Source organism: Vulpes vulpes, chromosome 5 (assembly GCF_048418805.1).
Source record: "Vulpes vulpes isolate BD-2025 chromosome 5, VulVul3, whole genome shotgun sequence".
In the NCBI taxonomy this organism is placed as follows: Eukaryota; Metazoa; Chordata; class Mammalia; order Carnivora; family Canidae; genus Vulpes; species Vulpes vulpes.
Window position 1 is genome coordinate 40,781,269 of NC_132784.1, and position 17,587 is coordinate 40,798,855.

Sequence of the window (17,587 nt, forward strand, 5' to 3'; positions counted from 1 at the left end):
TAGTTTTCATGTGTGTCCATTTATTGATTGCTGGGAATACAGCCTATTGAGAACACATGACATGCATTTGGGGAGAGAAATGTACCAAATCTGAAATGAAGCCATTCCTGCTAGGAGTTAATACGGTAGCACAGATTAGATCTAGAGTCACGGTGTGGGGAGAGACTCAAACGGCCACATACAGTTGTCATTAAGATTCCAGCTGCAAATTCTTTTGGAACTTATTTATTCTTAATTACTTAGACACTATCAGGAAAGCGAGAAGATCACTCTGCCTCTTTAACTTAAACTAAAGCAAGGAACAACAAAAAGAATTTGCTGTTATTTCAAATTGTTTAACGCAAAATTCTCATTTTTTACAGCTTCCTCCACATCAATTTGTATGTTTTAGAACTATAAGCAGCTCTACAGATTAGAAAAGATTAATAACCAATGCAAAACTGTCTTTGATTCCAGTATCAATGAATTATAGTGTTCTAATATCAGCAGATTTTTACACATTATCAATTTTCCTCAAGATCTTTGTTCTAACTCACTCATACAACAAAATCATATAAAGAATTCCAGTTATACTTAACAGGACGGAAAGATTAAGTTACTGGAATGTCTTAAACCATAATTAAAATCTCTTTAATTATAGATGAGGCAAAAATTAAATCCCATAATTGGATGAAAGGATGATATGGACTTACAACTGTAGTGTAACATGGCATGTACATATTTCCCCAAGCTTTGTGATGGATAGTGTTTCTTAAAATGAGAACACCGATGTCATTTGACAGTCACATGATTTTGACTGCTTTTTGTGGGAAAAAAAGAGATGGATATACATACAGCAGTGGAATAAAAAAGGGAACATTTTGGCTTTCGTTTTTTGTTTTTTAAGAGGCAGTCTGTTCCTTTCATAAACTATCTTCTTTCCTTAATGCTTCTGGAGGAATCAGTTATGGCTTGCAACGCTGGACAAATCTTGGGTATAAGCATACTTCTCGGATGTGATACCTATTCAGAATCCAGGTCAAGAATCGTTCCAAGCCCAAGCCATATCCTCCATGAGGACATGTGCCATATTTTCTCTGTTTAAAAAAAAAGAGAAAGAAGAATAGATGTTTAAAATTTTGTCTAAAATATTTATAAAATTTTCTACTGTGAAATGAGTTAGTTTATTGTGGTTAAGAACTCAACCCTTAATCTATGTGTTTTCAGGGGCACCTGGGCGCCTCAGTAGGCTAAATGTCTGCCTTAGGCTCACATCATGATCCCAGGGTCCGGGATGAAGCCCCATGTCAGACTTCTCGCTCTGCACCAGCCCCCCTCAACCACTCATTCTCTTTCTCTCTTTCTTGCTCTCTCCCTGACTGAAATAAAAAAATAAATCTTTTTTTTAAAAAAATCTATTATGTGGGGTGTCTGGGTGGCTCAGTTGGTTGAGTGTCTGCCTTCAGCTCAGGTCGTAATTGTCAGGTCCTGAGACTGGCCCTTCAGCAGGCTCTCTGCTCAGCCAGGGGCCTGCTTCTCCCTCTACCTGTCCCCCTGCTCGTGCTAGCAAATAAAGAAATAAAAATCTTAAAAAATAAAATTGATATGCTTTCATGAACCACATATGTTGAAATGATTTTATATGAAAAATATACCAGGGAATAGGTGTCACCCTGGAATGAAGTCTATGTCTCTATCAGAGGAAAATGCAAAATAGCACTAGATATTGGTAGGATCTAATAATTTTTTTTAAAAGATTTTACTTATTTATTCATGAGCGACAAAGAGAGGGGCAGAGACACACGCAGAGGGAAAAGCAGACTCCCTGTGGGGAGCCTGATACGGGACTTGATCCCAGGACCCCAGGATCAGGACCTGAGCCAAAGGCAGATGCTCAATCCCTGAGCCACCCAGGCATCCCTTAACAGCGCCCTGGGCCAAAGACAGGCGCCAAACCGCTGTGCCACCCGGGGTTCCCAGCTAAGTACTTTTCAAATGAAGTTAACATGTTATTAAGATAAAGACAAAACTAGCAATAGTCACATGCCACATTATAACCATGAAACTGAATATACAGCTCATTCAAACTCCAAAGTCCCGCACTGAATTCTCTCCTTTGAAAAATTCTAATTTATACAGGTTATAATGAAAACATTTTAAAGAGTGTTAAAAAACAAAACAGTTTTTACCTGATCTGTGTACCAGTAATAGGGAGTGGGGTCAATTCCTTCCCTTTTATAACCTGCCAGTATTTCCTCACTATCCCAGATACGCATTGAGCCTCCCACAATCTCACCAACATTGGGCATCAACACGTCAACCTTTAAAAACAAGTAAATAAAATGCAGTTACTACCAGGCTACCAGGCATGGCACAGCCCTAGTTTCAAGGAAAATCACAATTAAACTCTTAGCTAAAGGATCACTGTGGTTGGTTATATAATATTCAAATATTCAAATCTTGTTATTTAACAGAGTATTAAAATAAGTCCAATCAGAAGACAAAAGCCATTTCTTTAAATACTGCTGTTCTAGATGTATAATGAAATAGTTGCTGTGAGCTTTATCTTACTCCACTGGCAGCCCCCACCCCCTTTGAAAGCAAAATTACTGATACTATTTGAATCACAAACTGACAGATTCTGTAAGGCGGGAATCCTCGGGACAGCGTTGCATATAGAAGGACTTGATCTCTACAGGAAATCGACAGAGCAAGATGGGCTCATTAATGGAGTCCGTCATCAGTCTCTCAGGAGCTTCTGGGATGTCCTGAGGTTAAACAAGACTTCATTAACATTTACAACTGGAAGGCAACAAGACAGAAGCAGCTCTCACCCCTAGCAGCCCCTCATCTTATTAATGTAACAAAGCCGAGAATACACACCCATCCACAACCCATACATATGGGTGGAAGTAACAATTTCTTCCAAAAACAGTAAAGATATTTTTAAAACTCACAAGCAGTTATTAATTAAACCAAGGGCAAAAAGATCTACTTCCTTCTACAGTAGATCTCAGGGGCTGTGCTGCTGGAGGAATGAAACCCTCTCCACCCAAAAAACCGCTCAAGCCATTATCACCAGGGCTAGATACTGCGTAGCTATTTTTTTTTTTCAGTGGCCAGTTTTATCTAGCTCTGAAGCAAGCATGGTCCACTTGGTCCCATAAGGCATAAGATAATCAGTGAATGCTCCAGAACATCATTGATCTATGCACAGAATATGTTATTAATAACACCAATCTTTAAACTCTCCTGTTATCTGTACTTCTTTCTTGTTAGAGTAAATCTATATGGCTTCAATGATAGTAAGACAGATTCATAAGACAAATAACCAGTGTGCAATTTGTTAAGTGTAACCACCCCTGGAATACTTAGCTAAGAAATGTTAGATGATGATGAACCAAGTTATTCTGCTTCTCTCTCAAAACATCCTTCAATAAACCACACATACATTCAACTGAAAACTGAAAACTGTTGTCCCAGTACAAACTGATTGAGAGAAGTTGACAAGACTCATTGATTTGTTTAATCGAGGAACCAAAATAGAGCTTAGCAATCACGTGGCACAGCTGTCATCAAGCCCCAGTCCCCAGAGGACTGTGCTCTCTCAAGCAAAGGAAGGAAATGGGAGATGAATGGGATAGTTCTGGTCTCTTAGCTTTTATCTGCTTCACCTACTAGAGTAAGATCTAACTGGCAGAAGAAGTCTTACTACACATTCCAAAAAGTCAGAAGACCACTTATCTACTCTGGTATTCACACGTGCATGCAATGACATCAGCACACAGTGTATGTGGACCTGCATCCAGCCCTTCCAGAACGGTGGACCCTGCTAAGAATTTATTTAGCTTTGGGTCCTCACAACTTTGCAAAGCCAACGTTATCTCCAAGGTGGAGATAAGGAAGCAGAAGGAGGGGTCACTGGCCTTCCATTATTCAGCAGTAAGGACACGGGTGGGAGCTAAGCTGCCCGGGGGGGCTTCTTACTCTGAAGATTGTGCTCCTCCTGCTCCATCACACTACTTTGCCAAATTTTAGGTAATGACAATTCTTAACATTTTTTAATACAAAATTGTGTTATTTTACACCACCAAATGAATTTGTGAGATGGTTAGAATAATTTATATAGGCCTAATACACTGTTTGTTCTCTCTGTAAATTCCTTCTAGAAAATAAAAACTATAGTTAGCAGTAGTTGCTCCTATTTTACCTATAAAATGGATTTGCAAATACTATGTAAGAAATGGTTAAATGCACAGAGAAGAGGGCTTGAAAGTGCTAACAACCCACACTTCCAGATATATCCGCTCAGTGTATCTGGGACACGAGACCACCTTCCCCAGCAAGGTCTTCTCTCTAGGTTTTGCATTTTAACCAATAGCTATTTTATTCTTTGACTCTTCTCCATGTGAAGGAGTTTTAATACACTCCTTTGGGGGGAAGCATCCTTTTTGAAAGAACCAGATATTTTCTCCAGACCAATAAAATGAACACATCAACATTCTGCATAGAATTTTCAAATGTACAGCTTTCTGAAGCATCCTGCCAGCCTAGAGAATTGCCACTAGAGTAAGTCAAGAGCATGGATTGATCGTGGAAGAAGAAAGAGGTAAAAGACGAGCTGTGAAGGCTAACACAGAGCTAATATTTACCGAACACTACAGAAACGTACTGTTCTGAGGCTGACTACATCTATTGACTCAGTGAATCCTCAGACAACCCCAAGGAGGAGGTTCTGATGTTACCATTTACTTGACAATAAGCAGCTTCCTCCCGCATTACCAGTTCATTAACCAAAGTAGCAACCCACTTAATAAGTGCAATGCTACCCTGGAAACAACAAGCAATGCATACCTCTCCAAATTCATAGAAGGTTCCATCTTCTTTCTTTATATTGTGTTCTTTCAGCCACACAATAGCATCTGAATAGTTCATCCGCTTAAAAGGTCGTTTGGGAGGCTTGAAGTTCTACAATAGAAAGAAAAAAATGTATATAAAGAAACTGTAACCTAAAATTTCCATTTTAAGGAAAACTATTCGTCATTACTATAAAATGTTATTTCAAAAAAATAATAATAAATAAAAAAAATAAAATGTTATTTCAGTCTAGAACACAAACAGGACATTCCTAAAAATGGAAAGTATAAATGACCTCTTCCTATGTAAATTAAAATATAAAATTATTGGCAATGACTGGTGTCAAATTTTACTCTTAAAAATGAGTGAAGGTGGTCAAAAGGTACAAACTTCCAGTTATAAAATAAGCCAGTCGTAAGGAATATAATGTGCAGCAAGGTGACTACAGCTAACAATACTCTATTTAAGAATTTGAAAGCTGCTAAGATAGTAGATCTTAGGAGACTATTTAAGAAAGAACAAATAGGGATCCCTGGGTGGCGCAGCGGTTTGCCTTTGGCCCGGGGCGCGATCCTGGAGACCCGGGATCGAATCCCACATCAGGCTCCCGGTGCATGGAGCCTGCTCCTCCCTCTGCCTGTGTCTCTGCCTCTCTCTCTCTGTGTGACTATCATAAATTAAAAAAAAAAAAAAAAATTAAAAAAATAAAGTTTAAAAAAAAAATAAGAAAGAACAATGTCGGGTAATGGATTTTTTTTTTTTTTTTTTAGTATATGTGCTGCTGAAGCGAGCACGGATTTTTTTTTTAAAGATTTTATTTATTTATTCATAAGAGACAGAGAGAGAGGCGGAGACACAGGCAGAGGGAGAAGCAGGCTCCCTGAAGGAGCCCGATGTGGGACTCGATCCTAGGACCCCAGGATCACGCCTGAGCCAAAGGCAGATGGTCAACCGCTGAGCCACCCAGGCGTCCCTAGTAATGGATGTTAACTAGACTTATTATGATAATCATTTCATAATATATACAATCATCAAATCATTATGCTGTATACCTGAAACATACTACTATATATCAATTTTATTTAAAAAATAAAAATGTGTATGTACACACATACATACATATATATGCATATATATATGTATTAGTTCCTTATTTCAAAACTTGTCAAGCTATTAAATCTACAAAAATTGAGGGTGAAGACATCATTTCCTTCCAAAAAAAAAAATCATGATTTTGCATTTCCATAAAACAGTACACCTACCGGGTTGAGGTCACGTACTATGCTTCCTGCAGGTGATTTCAAGACTCTATCCACCACGTCACAAACCAAGTCCTCCAATCGGTTCAGAAGCTCCTCAAAGGTCAGGAAAGGACACTCTGCTTCCACATGAGTGTATCTGAAGAACAGGACACTAGCTGGGAGGCACTCTTCTTTTCCAAGTTTCTCTCAAGCAAGGATTTTAACATTGCGAAACTGCCCAGAAATGTAAAATTGCAGCGCCGCCAACCAACTCCCAAGTCAGCAAATTAGTTTTACAGCCCCTACCTTTCCCTCTTGAATAGTGATTTCTTGTTTATTCCTTAACACATGAAGGATCAAGGCAAGTGAAAAAAGAGACCATTGCTCCCTAGGAGGCAAGACTTCATACATGGCCTCCATTAATTTGTTCAACTGCCCTCTACATGCCTTCTTAGTATACCAAGTTTTTTTTTTTAATGTAGTCATCATCTGTCTACATAAAGATTGCTTCTCTAAGCATATTTTCTTAAAAAATATTTTTTTTAATAAAAATAAGAAGACAATTCCATACTCAGCCAGGTGCCTTCGTGTTCTAGATTGTTCTGCCCTGTATGACTGTGCGATACAAAACACATCTCCCAGAGCTGGAATGCAGGTCTCCAGGTACAGCTGCGAGGACTGAGTCAAAAATGCCTCTTCCCCAAAATAGTCAAGCTTGAAGAGTGTAGCACCTCCTTCTACTTGTGTTTGCACTAACGTTGGAGGAGTAACCTGTTCAAATGCAGAGGAGTAAACAAAGGCCAATTGTGAGAGCCACTATTCCAGTTTAAAAATGCCAGAAGGTATCAACTGTTTGCAAATGATGACGGACACACACTTACTTCATAGTACCCCCTATCAAAGAAGTGATCTCTAAAGCACCGGGTGACCACAGAACGTGCTTTCAGGATCTTGGACATGTTTTCTCCCCGGATCATCATGTGTCGGTTGTTGAGCTGGACATCCACGTCGGACTCCTCGTTAATCAAGTTATCAGCTCCTCCAGCAGGGGCGAGCCCAATCAGTTCCCAGAAGTCACAGCTCAGCTCATGGCCCCCGGGGGCCTACATTTTACAAGGGGGGAGAAGGCAGCGGGGAGAAAGGAGGAGACAAAAAAACTAACATTACTGGAGATTCTAATTTATGTCAAACTTGTTGGGAAGTTATTTTTAGACTTCACCATTATTAGCCTACCCTTTGAAACACTAAGCCCCAAAAACCCGATTTGGTATTTAATCTTCCTTTCAGAGTAAATGCATACAAATTTTTAAACCAAAGAAAAGCACAGACTAGAAAATAAATGATAATCTCACAATTTGGAGTAACTACTAACCGCAGTTATCATTCCATGTATCTTCCTAGTCTTTGCCTGATAATTTAAAATGACATTTTATTGACACTGAAAATCCTTAAATGCAAGGTTTTACTGAAAGTTGTTTCTCTTTGGAACAGATATATGAGAGAAATTCAAATTCTCCCAGTAATTCCATTAAAGCAATTCATTTTAGAGGCTACACAGCACAGAATATACAATTATCTTGGTGCCAAACCCTGGATAGCAAGTAACACATCGTGACAACTAAATTTTACAAATCACATTACTTCCGTGAACTTGAATCAGATATTCATACTTAATGTAGGTTCCTTTCCATGAATTCTGGGAGACCCTCCAATGTTGGTATTTCTAGTCTATTAGGAAGACTCTAAGGGCTCCCTCTGGTGGTTAATATGTCACATTTGTTTTTCTTTCCCAGCCAACAAATATAACCACAGTAATTATTTGAACAGTAATTACCAACAAGTAACTGTTGGCTAGAAAAGAAACAGCTCTCTGAATATCAGAATTATATTTACCTTTTTCTAAAAAAGACTTTCAAATTCTATTCAGAAAATTTCAGATTTAGATTACACTTCTCTCCTGAAATTTTTTGGATTGTTTTACTTCAATTTACTGGCTGACAAATGATTCATGCATTCACAGCAAAGCGGCTATACTATGGCCCATGAAGATTACTTGAGGAATTCCATAAGGTTGGAAATCTCTGAATTTGTCGTATCATATGAGTTGTACAGTATACATTTTTTCCACTGGAAAAGGCATACTAAATTTAGCAATTATATCACATCTGTGTATTAATTTGCCAAATACCAGAAGTTTAAATAAAAACACTGGAGAACAAAGAAACATTTACCCAGTAAGAAATTCAACCTACTTACCTGCTTGCCCTTTGGGGTCAGATTTAGAGTCCCATACACTGCAACACTGCTCTCAGTGGCCAAGACGACTCCATTGTAACACTGACACTATAAAAAGATTAAAGTTCAGATTTACTTACATTTACATTAAAAATGTATGTTCTGCTGTACAGAAAGCTAAGTGGATTACTTACATGTAAGTTCCCTGGTATAAAACTAGTAAAACAAGATAGCCATCAATTTTTTAGTATTAATAAAGAATAGCTACTTTTGTGGAAGAAGGATTCATCAACAGAAAAATATGTATGTAAACAGATATTTTACGTAAATACATATGTAAAAATTACAGTAGCCCACATCTCTTTAAAATATCCGAGCAGCTCATTTTATTTTAAAATTTAGACAGTTGGGCAGCCCGGGTGGCTCAGCGGTTTAGCACCGCCTTCAACCCAGGGCCTGATCCTGGAGACCTGGGATCAAGTCCCACGTCGGGCTCCCTGCACGGAGCCTACTTCTCTCTGTCTGTCTCTCTGTGTCTCTCGTGAATAAATGAATAAAAATCTTAAAAAAAAATAAAATAAAATAAAATTCAGACGGTTAGGGTAGCCCGAGTGGCTCAGCGGTTTAGTGCCACCTTCAGCCCAGGGGCCTGATCCTGGAGGCCTGGGATAGAGTCCCACGTCGGGCTCCCTGCATGGAGCCTGCTTCTCCCTCTGCCTGTGTCTCTGCTTCTCTCTCTCTATGTCTCTCATGAATAAATAAATAAAATATTTAAAAAATAAAATAAAATAAAATTCAGACAGTTAAAAAAAAATTCAGACAGTTAAAATAATAAACCATCCACCTAGACTATGATCCTCAACACTTGCTAAAATCTTTAGGATTAAAGTCATGAGTAACTTTATAATGGAGGGACCACTTACCGGCACTTTAACCGACTATCAAAAAATCGTAAGAAAAAGACAAGAGAACATTATGTGGCCTTGATGTGAGGCAATGAGAAGTACATAGCTTTGCCCAGGAAGTAGTTGTGCCAAAAAAATCAAACCAAACCAAACTAAATTAAAAAACAAACAAACAAAAAAACCCCAAACCTGAATTTGATAAGCTTATAAGAAATACAGAGGATAGAGGAACATGTTAGATGACCCCTCAGCATGCAACCACGGAAGTAGCTATTCTTTTTTTTTTTTTTTTAAAGATTTTATTCATCCATTCATGAGAGAGAGAGAGAGAGAGAGAGAGAGGGGCAGAGACACAGGCAGAGGGAGAAGCAGGCTCCATGCAGGGAGCCCGATGCGGGACTTGATCCTGGGTCCTCAGGATCATGCCCCGGGCTGAAGGCAGGGGCCAAACCGCTGAGCCACCCCGGGATCCCCAGGAAGTAGCTATTCTTTATTTGGCAACCTGGAATGGAGGAGTCCCAATGGACAACCAACTAGGTTTTTTCAAACAAATTGCTATCGGGGGGTGGGCGGGAGGAAGTGGAAAAAAGACTTATCAGCTCAATGCCATAATGCAGATCTGGTTTGGGTTCTCATTCAAACCAAACAACTGTAAAAAGACATGATGAATAAAGTGGGAGAATCTGACTGGATACTTGGAGGAGCTGTCTTCATCTGCGGAGGGTGTGATTCACATTAGCATGGTTATATTAAAGCTATTTTTTCTTGGAGATGCATATGTAAGTATATTTATACAAGATGATATGATGTCTAGAGGGTCAAAGCGGTGAGCAGTAAAACAGGATTGGCCAGTACATCAGCTGTTACTTGTTAGGGACTTGATGTTTTTATCCCTTCAAAATCCTTCTGTTGAAATCCTATGCCCCACTGTGCCCATATGAGGAAGTGGGCCCCTGGAGAGGTGATTAGGATGAGATGAGGTGGTGGGATTAGTGCCTTTAATAAGAGGTACAAGGGGTTGCTCCCCCTCTCTGCCCTCTGCCACGGGAATATGCTCTAGGAAGCTGGCAGTGTGCAGCCTGGAAGAGGACCCTCACCAGAACATGACCATGCGGACACCCTGTGCTCGACTTCTGGCCTGGAGAACCATGAAAGATAAACGTACTGTTGTTTACAAGCCACCCAGTCTATGGTACTTTATTATAGCAGTTAAAACTGACTAAGACCTCACCGAAGCTGGGTGATGAGCACACAAGGTTTCTTTATATTGAATAATTTGGGGATTAGGGATGACCATCTAAAATCCATGCATAACTTGAGTCTCCCACAACTTAATAGCCTAGTTAACATATATTTCATACATTATGTGTATTATACTATATTCTTAAAGTAAGCTAGAGAAAAGCAAATGTTATTAAGAAAGCCACAACAAAGACCAAATTCACTTACAGTACTGTAAAAACAATCCCCACGCAAGCAGACCCATGTAGCTCAAGCCCATGTTGCTCAAGGGTCAACTTGCACCGTTCTATTTTTTATGTGTTGGAAATTTTCTATAGTAACAGTTTAAAGTATATATACAGATCCTAAAGTTCCCAAAACTAACAATAAAGGAACTTACTGGGGGGAGGAGGGGGAAAGGAACTTTCAGCTACAGGTAAGAAAAAATATTTACCAAATCATCTGACAAGACACACTGAAGATAGCCTGTACCATCCCGCAACACCAGAAACATTAAATTCTTTCCTAAAAATGAGAAAGAAAAATTTAGCCTGACTGTTCTCAAGGCACTTACAGTACTTTCTCATAATTTAATCTTATAACAGGTAACTCCACAGTTAGATGTTAAGAGTTCAAACCTCCCTGAGTGACCCCTTCCTCTCGAGTGACCATCAGAAACATTACTACTCAGTATCTGTAGATACTTCCAAATCCTGTGTGAGCTTCATGGTCCATATGATAATGGGGAAGCAAAACCATTATTAACATGAGATGAGGGATTACATCTCATCCACCACTGAATCCTCTGCAATGCCTAGCATAGTACTGTGAACTCAGTGGGAGATGCATAAATATTGCTGCAGGGAATCACTTTTTATTTATGCCCCATCTCTTTTTATGAAGGATGTGATAACTACTTACAATAAAATACAGGTAATAAAAAATAAAAAAATAAAAAAATAAAAAATAAAATACAGGTAATAAAAATAGCAAGAGAAAGCAAAAAGTAAGGACTGAGAGAAGCAGAATACAAACACACTAATTATAAAAGCCAACACCACTGCCATAAATAAATCAGATTTGACTCTGAACTTCCTGTAATACATCCCCTGCTTTTCATTAAATAATTAAATTCAACTAGACAAATATTTACTGGATACTCCTGATTTCTGTGGTTGCTTACAGTTAAACATTTAAATAATTTTTAAACCTGTAATAGTCATGTAAGAACAAATTTCGGATATAATCCACTATCTTCTTTTAAAAACTAGCATCCCAAACCAAAATATTCCCCAGCCAAGTAAATGTTTTTATGTCCTTCATCTAGCCCAGGAATGTTTAAAATTAGAGAGAGAAAAGAAAAGCTATACCATTTACCTTGCCTACGCAGCCTGTGGACCCAGCCAAACACCTTTACTCTTTGGCCTCTGTATTCTTCTAGTGCATGAATCTTCACCTGTGAAATTGAAATCATTGAAATGAAAACATGTGACCAATCACGTAATTTATCACATACCAACTTCTCCACTAATACTAGATGGATGGCAGTTAAGTGTTAAAAATTTACAAATGATGCAAAACTGCAGTCTTCTACAAAGGTTTACCATATTGGAGGGGTTAAAAAAACCAAACAAGTCTTCTTTCTCTTAGTGCAAAACTGATACCGAGAACCATCTGGAATTTCAGATACTGCTATATAAAAATCAATGAATAAACAAATTCATAATAGCAAAAACACGATTCTGCTCAGAGCCCTTCGGCCCTCACAGTCCCTCCCAACACCATATGGTAGAAGCTAACCAAGGCTAGCTATTGGATTGGAGGAGTAAGGACATGGGAGAGGAGTACAGGATGGGGAGGGTGAAGGCAGCCAAGACAACTTCATCACTAAGGACACAGGAAAAAGATGACAATATATCAGTAGTAAGAACTATTTGAAATCTAAGCATGGGGCATCTGGGTGGCTCAGTAGGTTAGGTGTCTGCCTTTGGCTCAGAACATGATCCTAGGGTCCTGGGATCGAGACCTGCAGTGGGCTCCCTGCTCAGCGAGGAGTCTGTTTCTCCCTCTCCTTCTGCCCCTCCTCCCCAGCTCGTGCTCTTTTTCTCTCTCAAATAAATAAAATCTTAAACAAAACAAAACAAAACAAAACAAAACAAAACAAAACAACTAAGCACGTCCACTCGCAGCCCAGCATCTGTTCTAGAAAAAATACAGTGGAATCCAATTCACAGAGCCACAAAATACTTTATCTATTTTTAAAAAATCATGGATTTTGACCTCTTCATTTTACGGTAAGCAAATGGACAGGTAAAGAGGGAGGACACTTAACTTTTAAGCAGGACAGGAATCACTCAACACCTCATTATTAAACTTTTTAATAAAATAAACCCCTGACGGAACTAGCCTCATGGGACGCCTGGGTGGCTCAGCAGTTGAGCGCCTGCCGTCAGCCCAGGGCCTAGTCCTGGAGTCCTGGGATCGAGTCCCACATCAGGCTCCCTGCATGGAGCCTGCTGCTCCCTCTGCCTATTTCTCTGCCACTCTCTCTGGTCTCTCATGAATAAATAAATAAAATCTTAAAAGAACCAGCCTCATAACTCTAAAATGTTATTTGTCTCTATCCCTTCTAAAAGAAAAGGCAGGGAGAACAGTGCAAAGGAGCAAGCCACACAGCACGGCCCTCAAATACAGAACTGACAGTCCAACGGGGCACATCTGCGATATCTGGGGCAGTATGTAGTATCACACTCACACATTTTGGCTCTGGGAGACTTGGATCATTTTTAATGGTAATCTTCTTTGCTTCTTCCAGGTTCTTTTCTCTTCGCAAATTATCTTCTGCCTAATTTTAACAATAAAGCAATGTGTTAACGTGGTTTCTAGTATTCTATCTTAAAAAACATTCCACAATGGCAAAGTCATTGCTCACCTCTTTCTTTTCCCGGGATTCACTCTTCATTTGTTCCCTATGCCACATTTTTTTAATGTTCTTCATCTGTGATTTAGAAATAACATCCCACCTCTAGAGAAAAAAACAGGTGTTTAATTTTTTTCAAGAAACTATGTTCTGATGAAAATTTATTTACAAAATATAATTCTATAGAGTTTTTTACTCATCCTACCTCATTTTCTTTCTGGGAATCTATGTAAATGGTGGGAAATGGTTCTTTTCCCACTGTCATCAAAGCCTTGGGTAGGAAGGGAGAAAGAGAAAATTTAACATTGTACAGTATTTGAAATCAAAAGAACATCCCAATTATGAGGGAACTTTAACCACCTAGAACATAATCAAGAGGCAAGAAGAAAAACATACTGACCCCAACAGCCAAAAGTGGATGTTGGAAAAATGACTGGTTGGACATACTAAGAATATTTTGCTTAAAGTAAAAGCCCTCAGGTCTTTTCACAAACAATTCTAGCAAGTGCAGCTACACAATACAGTTGATCCCTGAACACGGGTTTAAACTGCGTAGATCCACTTATACACAGATTTTTTTTCCCCCATGGATATATTACAGTGCTATAAAGGTATTTTCTCTTTCTTATAATTTTTAACATTCACTGTTTTCTAATTAACTTTCTTGTAAAAATAAAGCATAGAATACATACAACATTCAGAATATGTGTTGACTGCTTATGCTACTGGTATGTTATTAGGAAGTCAGAAGCCATACACAGATTTTTTACTCTGCAGGGGTCAGCGCCTCTAATCCTGTGTTGTTCAAGGGCCAACTGTATACAGTTTCCCAAGACAAGCACTAGAAGCAATAGATGTTAAGTTACTGTGGGAACAGTAGAAGCCAATTACAGATCTCATCTAAATGGTTAATCTTCACTATGAAATCAGGGAAGTTGTTTCTGAAACTCTTTCAGAAACAAAAATAATGGTTAAGAACATAAAAGGCTAAGCATCATTTATTTTTTTTTAAATTTTTATTTATGAAGCATCATTTAATTTGAAAAATTCCTGTATCTAGAATACCTCTCTTCATAAATCAGAGAACATGGCAGGTACTGCTATGCCACATATACCATACAGTTTGCATTACTCGATTAAGTCAGCCAAGAACCCTAACAGTTGTAGGATCTGAAGCTTACGGAAACTAAAGGTCTAGTTTCTGGACCTGGAAAATACTTTTCACTTGTTTTAACACTAATGCCAATTCAATGATCACTGCAGAGGAGGGAACCTGGATCTTTTAAACACATCTAAGAGAGTCCTTCTTTTTAATAATTAGGCTTTGGACCGATGTTTATAAATCATCAGGAATTTGCTCCTGACACACTCTATTGATCTCTCCTTTTTTATCACTGAAATTTAAAGTTTCAAGCCAAACTGTAATTCCCTAAGTCAGAATGGCACACCTTTACTAATAGTGACATTCTGCAAACATTCACCTACCACTGCTGTCAGTTCTCAACTGGAAATGAGAGGGAGAGGAAGATTTCCTTCTAAAAATTAAAAGGGAAGATCCAGCTTCCCCTAGTCCCACTAAGTTCATGACCAGATTTCTTCTAAACAGACTCCTAAGGGGCCTCTTAGTGAATTTAGCACTGGAATCCAGATGTGATCCTGAGCCTTGAGACTCAATGACCTAATTTGGATTAGTGCAGTAAGAATGGACCCATTTCTCAGAGCAGACACTTGTAACTTGTGAGCCCGGAGCTTAAACACAGAATGCTAATTTACTAATATACTATTGTTTCTCAGGATCTAAAATTCTCAAGTGAGTTTAGCCTATCGTCTCTCAGCATAGTAAGAAAGGAAATATGACACCTTTTAAAAGTGCTCGAATTTAAGTTTAGACTTGTTCATCCAATACTCTTAAAGCTACATAGCTGTATTCGTTCCTCATTTTTGCTTTCCTGAAAATACTCTTCAAAATCTAGTCCTTGAAGTAAAGTTACTGACAAGCCAAATAATAATAGACACGAGTCACTAATACATGTAGTCATTTCCCTAATGAGAAGAGACACTACCTTTAGGCCTGTTTTAAACGGCTTTTCCTTGGTTCCATCACCTGTAGCATCATTTCCCTCTCGATCCGAGACATACAGCTCTGCTGTTTTACAAAAGGAAAATAAGTTACTCATTTGGACAGTAATTATTAGTCACTTCACACTGCAACTACTTCATTCACTCTTTATCTTTTATTTTTCTTTTTAAGATTTTATTTATTTATTCATGAGAGACACAGAGGGAGAGAGGCAGAGACACAGGCAGAGGGAGAAGCAGGCTCCACGCAGGGAGCCCGACGTGGGACTCGATCCTGGGTCTCCAGGATCGTGCCCTGGGCCAAAGGCAGGTGCTAAACCACTGAGCCACCCAGGGATCCCCAACTCTTTATCTTTGTGAATAGAACACACATCTGATTAGTAAAAATGACCACAGTACAAAAGAAATCATATCATAATTACTTTCCCACACCTCTATTTTAGTGACATCTATTGAGCGACATGTATCACATAAAAATACTGTAGTTACAAACTCAGCTTTTCAAGATAACCTTGATGATTTTAATTTGTGATACTGCTTGTATATCTGCTTGATAAAGGCTCTGAAGTTGGCCAGACCAGACTGCAATCTTGGATGTCGTTGTACCTTAAAAGCCAGGTTGACCCTAGGGAATTCACTTAACCTATCTATGTTACTGCACAAAATGAGTGGGGGAGGGAAAAAACTATACCCGTCTTGAAGGGTGGTACTGAGGCCGAGATAAAATAACACAAACTAGATATCCCAGTGAGAGTGCACTGATGCCAAATAAACATCAGTTCTTTCTGATCTCTACTTTTTTCTCTACTTTTTTTTTTTTTAAAAAGATCTTATTTATTTATTCATGAGAGACAGAGAGAGAGAGAGAGAGAGAGAGAGAGAGGCAGAGACACAGGCAGAGGGAGAAGCAGGCTCCACGCAGGAGCCTGACGCGGGACTCGATCCCAGGACCCGGGGTCACGCCCCGGGCCGACGGCAGGCGCTCAACCGCTGAGCCACCTGCAAACATTCTGCAAACATTCACCAACCACTGAAGGTAGGTGAAGGGGTTCCCTTCATTTCCTTTAAAGATCAGAAGGAAGGGCAGCCCGGGTGGCTCAGCGGTTGAGCACCTGCCTTGGGCCCAGGGCGTGACCCTGGAGACCCAGGATGGAGTCCCACGTCGGGCTCCCTGCATGGAGCCTGCTTCTCCCTCTGCCTGTGTCTCTGCCTCTCTCTGTGTGCATCTCATGAATAAATAAATAAAATCTTTAAAAAATAAAAATTAAAAAAAATAAGGGAAACGAAGCTCTGGGCCTGGCAAACCGCAGAAGGCCTCGCGCCTAGTGTGAACAGTGACATCAATCTGGGGCCCCTTCTCCCCTTCCCGCCGCAGCAGGCGGCCTCCCCGGAAGCCTCCGTGGACACGAGCATGTGTGGGAGCGGGTCCTCCGCGGACGACCGCTCGGAAGAGGTGACGTGTCTGGGGGACACTCTGACGTCACGTCGCGGCGGGCGCGGCCGGCAGCCCAGGCCGGGGACGGGGACCCCGCGGCGCACAGCGAGGGGCCCTCCTCCCCTCCCCTCCCCCCGCCAATGTTTCCCCATAACCAGCGGGGGACGCCCCCCGGGTGGCCAGGCGGCCGGCCGCAGCTCGGCTCCCGCCCCGCGTCGCGCCCCCACAGCCCGGGGTCCCCGAGCCTCGCTCACCGAGTACCATCCCCGCGGTAGGCCCGGTCGCCTCCAAGGACATCGTCCGCGACACTCCGCCGCCTTGTCACCGCAACGTGCACCGGCGGCTTCCTCGACTAGGACGTTGCATCAGAACGTCATGCATCGGTCGCCCCAGTGAGTCACCAGAGCGCCGCCGCGCCATTGGTCACAAGAGGACGCGACAGGCGGGCAGGCGTCGCCACTGCCGCCATCTTTGCGCCGGGCAGAGGCAACCTCCGGGTCCGGCGCCCCGCCCCCCCGCGCCTCCCGAGCTGCCCGTCCGCCTACGCCGGGAGGGGCTGCGCGCTGCTCCGTGCTCCCTGCTGAAAGCGTCGGTTCCGCCCCGGCTGTCGGTGCCCTGGCGCCTTTTTGGAAACCAGATGAAAAATTTCCTTCCAGGGACGCCTGGGTGGCTCAGTGATCTGCTTGGAGCTCAGGGCGTGATGCCGGGGTCCTGC

The 17,587-nt window shown here is 40.8% G+C and overlaps 1 protein-coding gene across 2 annotated transcripts; it reads right to left on the reverse strand.

Moving 5' to 3' along the window:
- Positions 1–17,381, reverse strand: NARS1 (asparaginyl-tRNA synthetase 1). Of its 2 annotated transcripts, none has more exons than XM_025997667.2 (15): positions 17,127–17,381; positions 15,422–15,504; positions 13,564–13,629; positions 13,371–13,463; positions 13,194–13,283; positions 11,816–11,894; positions 10,893–10,963; positions 8,334–8,420; positions 6,959–7,180; positions 6,649–6,848; positions 6,099–6,234; positions 4,834–4,947; positions 2,616–2,747; positions 2,169–2,300; positions 1–1,076 (listed from the first exon to the last, which is right to left on the reverse strand). In XM_025997667.2, the coding sequence occupies exons 1-15, from the start codon at positions 17,167–17,169 to the stop codon at positions 945–947; spliced, it is 1,680 nt and encodes a 559-aa protein (XP_025853452.2). In that variant the 5' UTR covers positions 17,170–17,381; the 3' UTR covers positions 1–944. The 2 variants fall into 2 exon arrangements, with proteins under 2 accessions (XP_025853452.2, XP_025853453.2); XM_025997668.2 differs by having other exon boundaries at positions 15,422–15,501; positions 17,127–17,373.
- Positions 17,382–17,587: the final 206 nt, after the last annotated feature.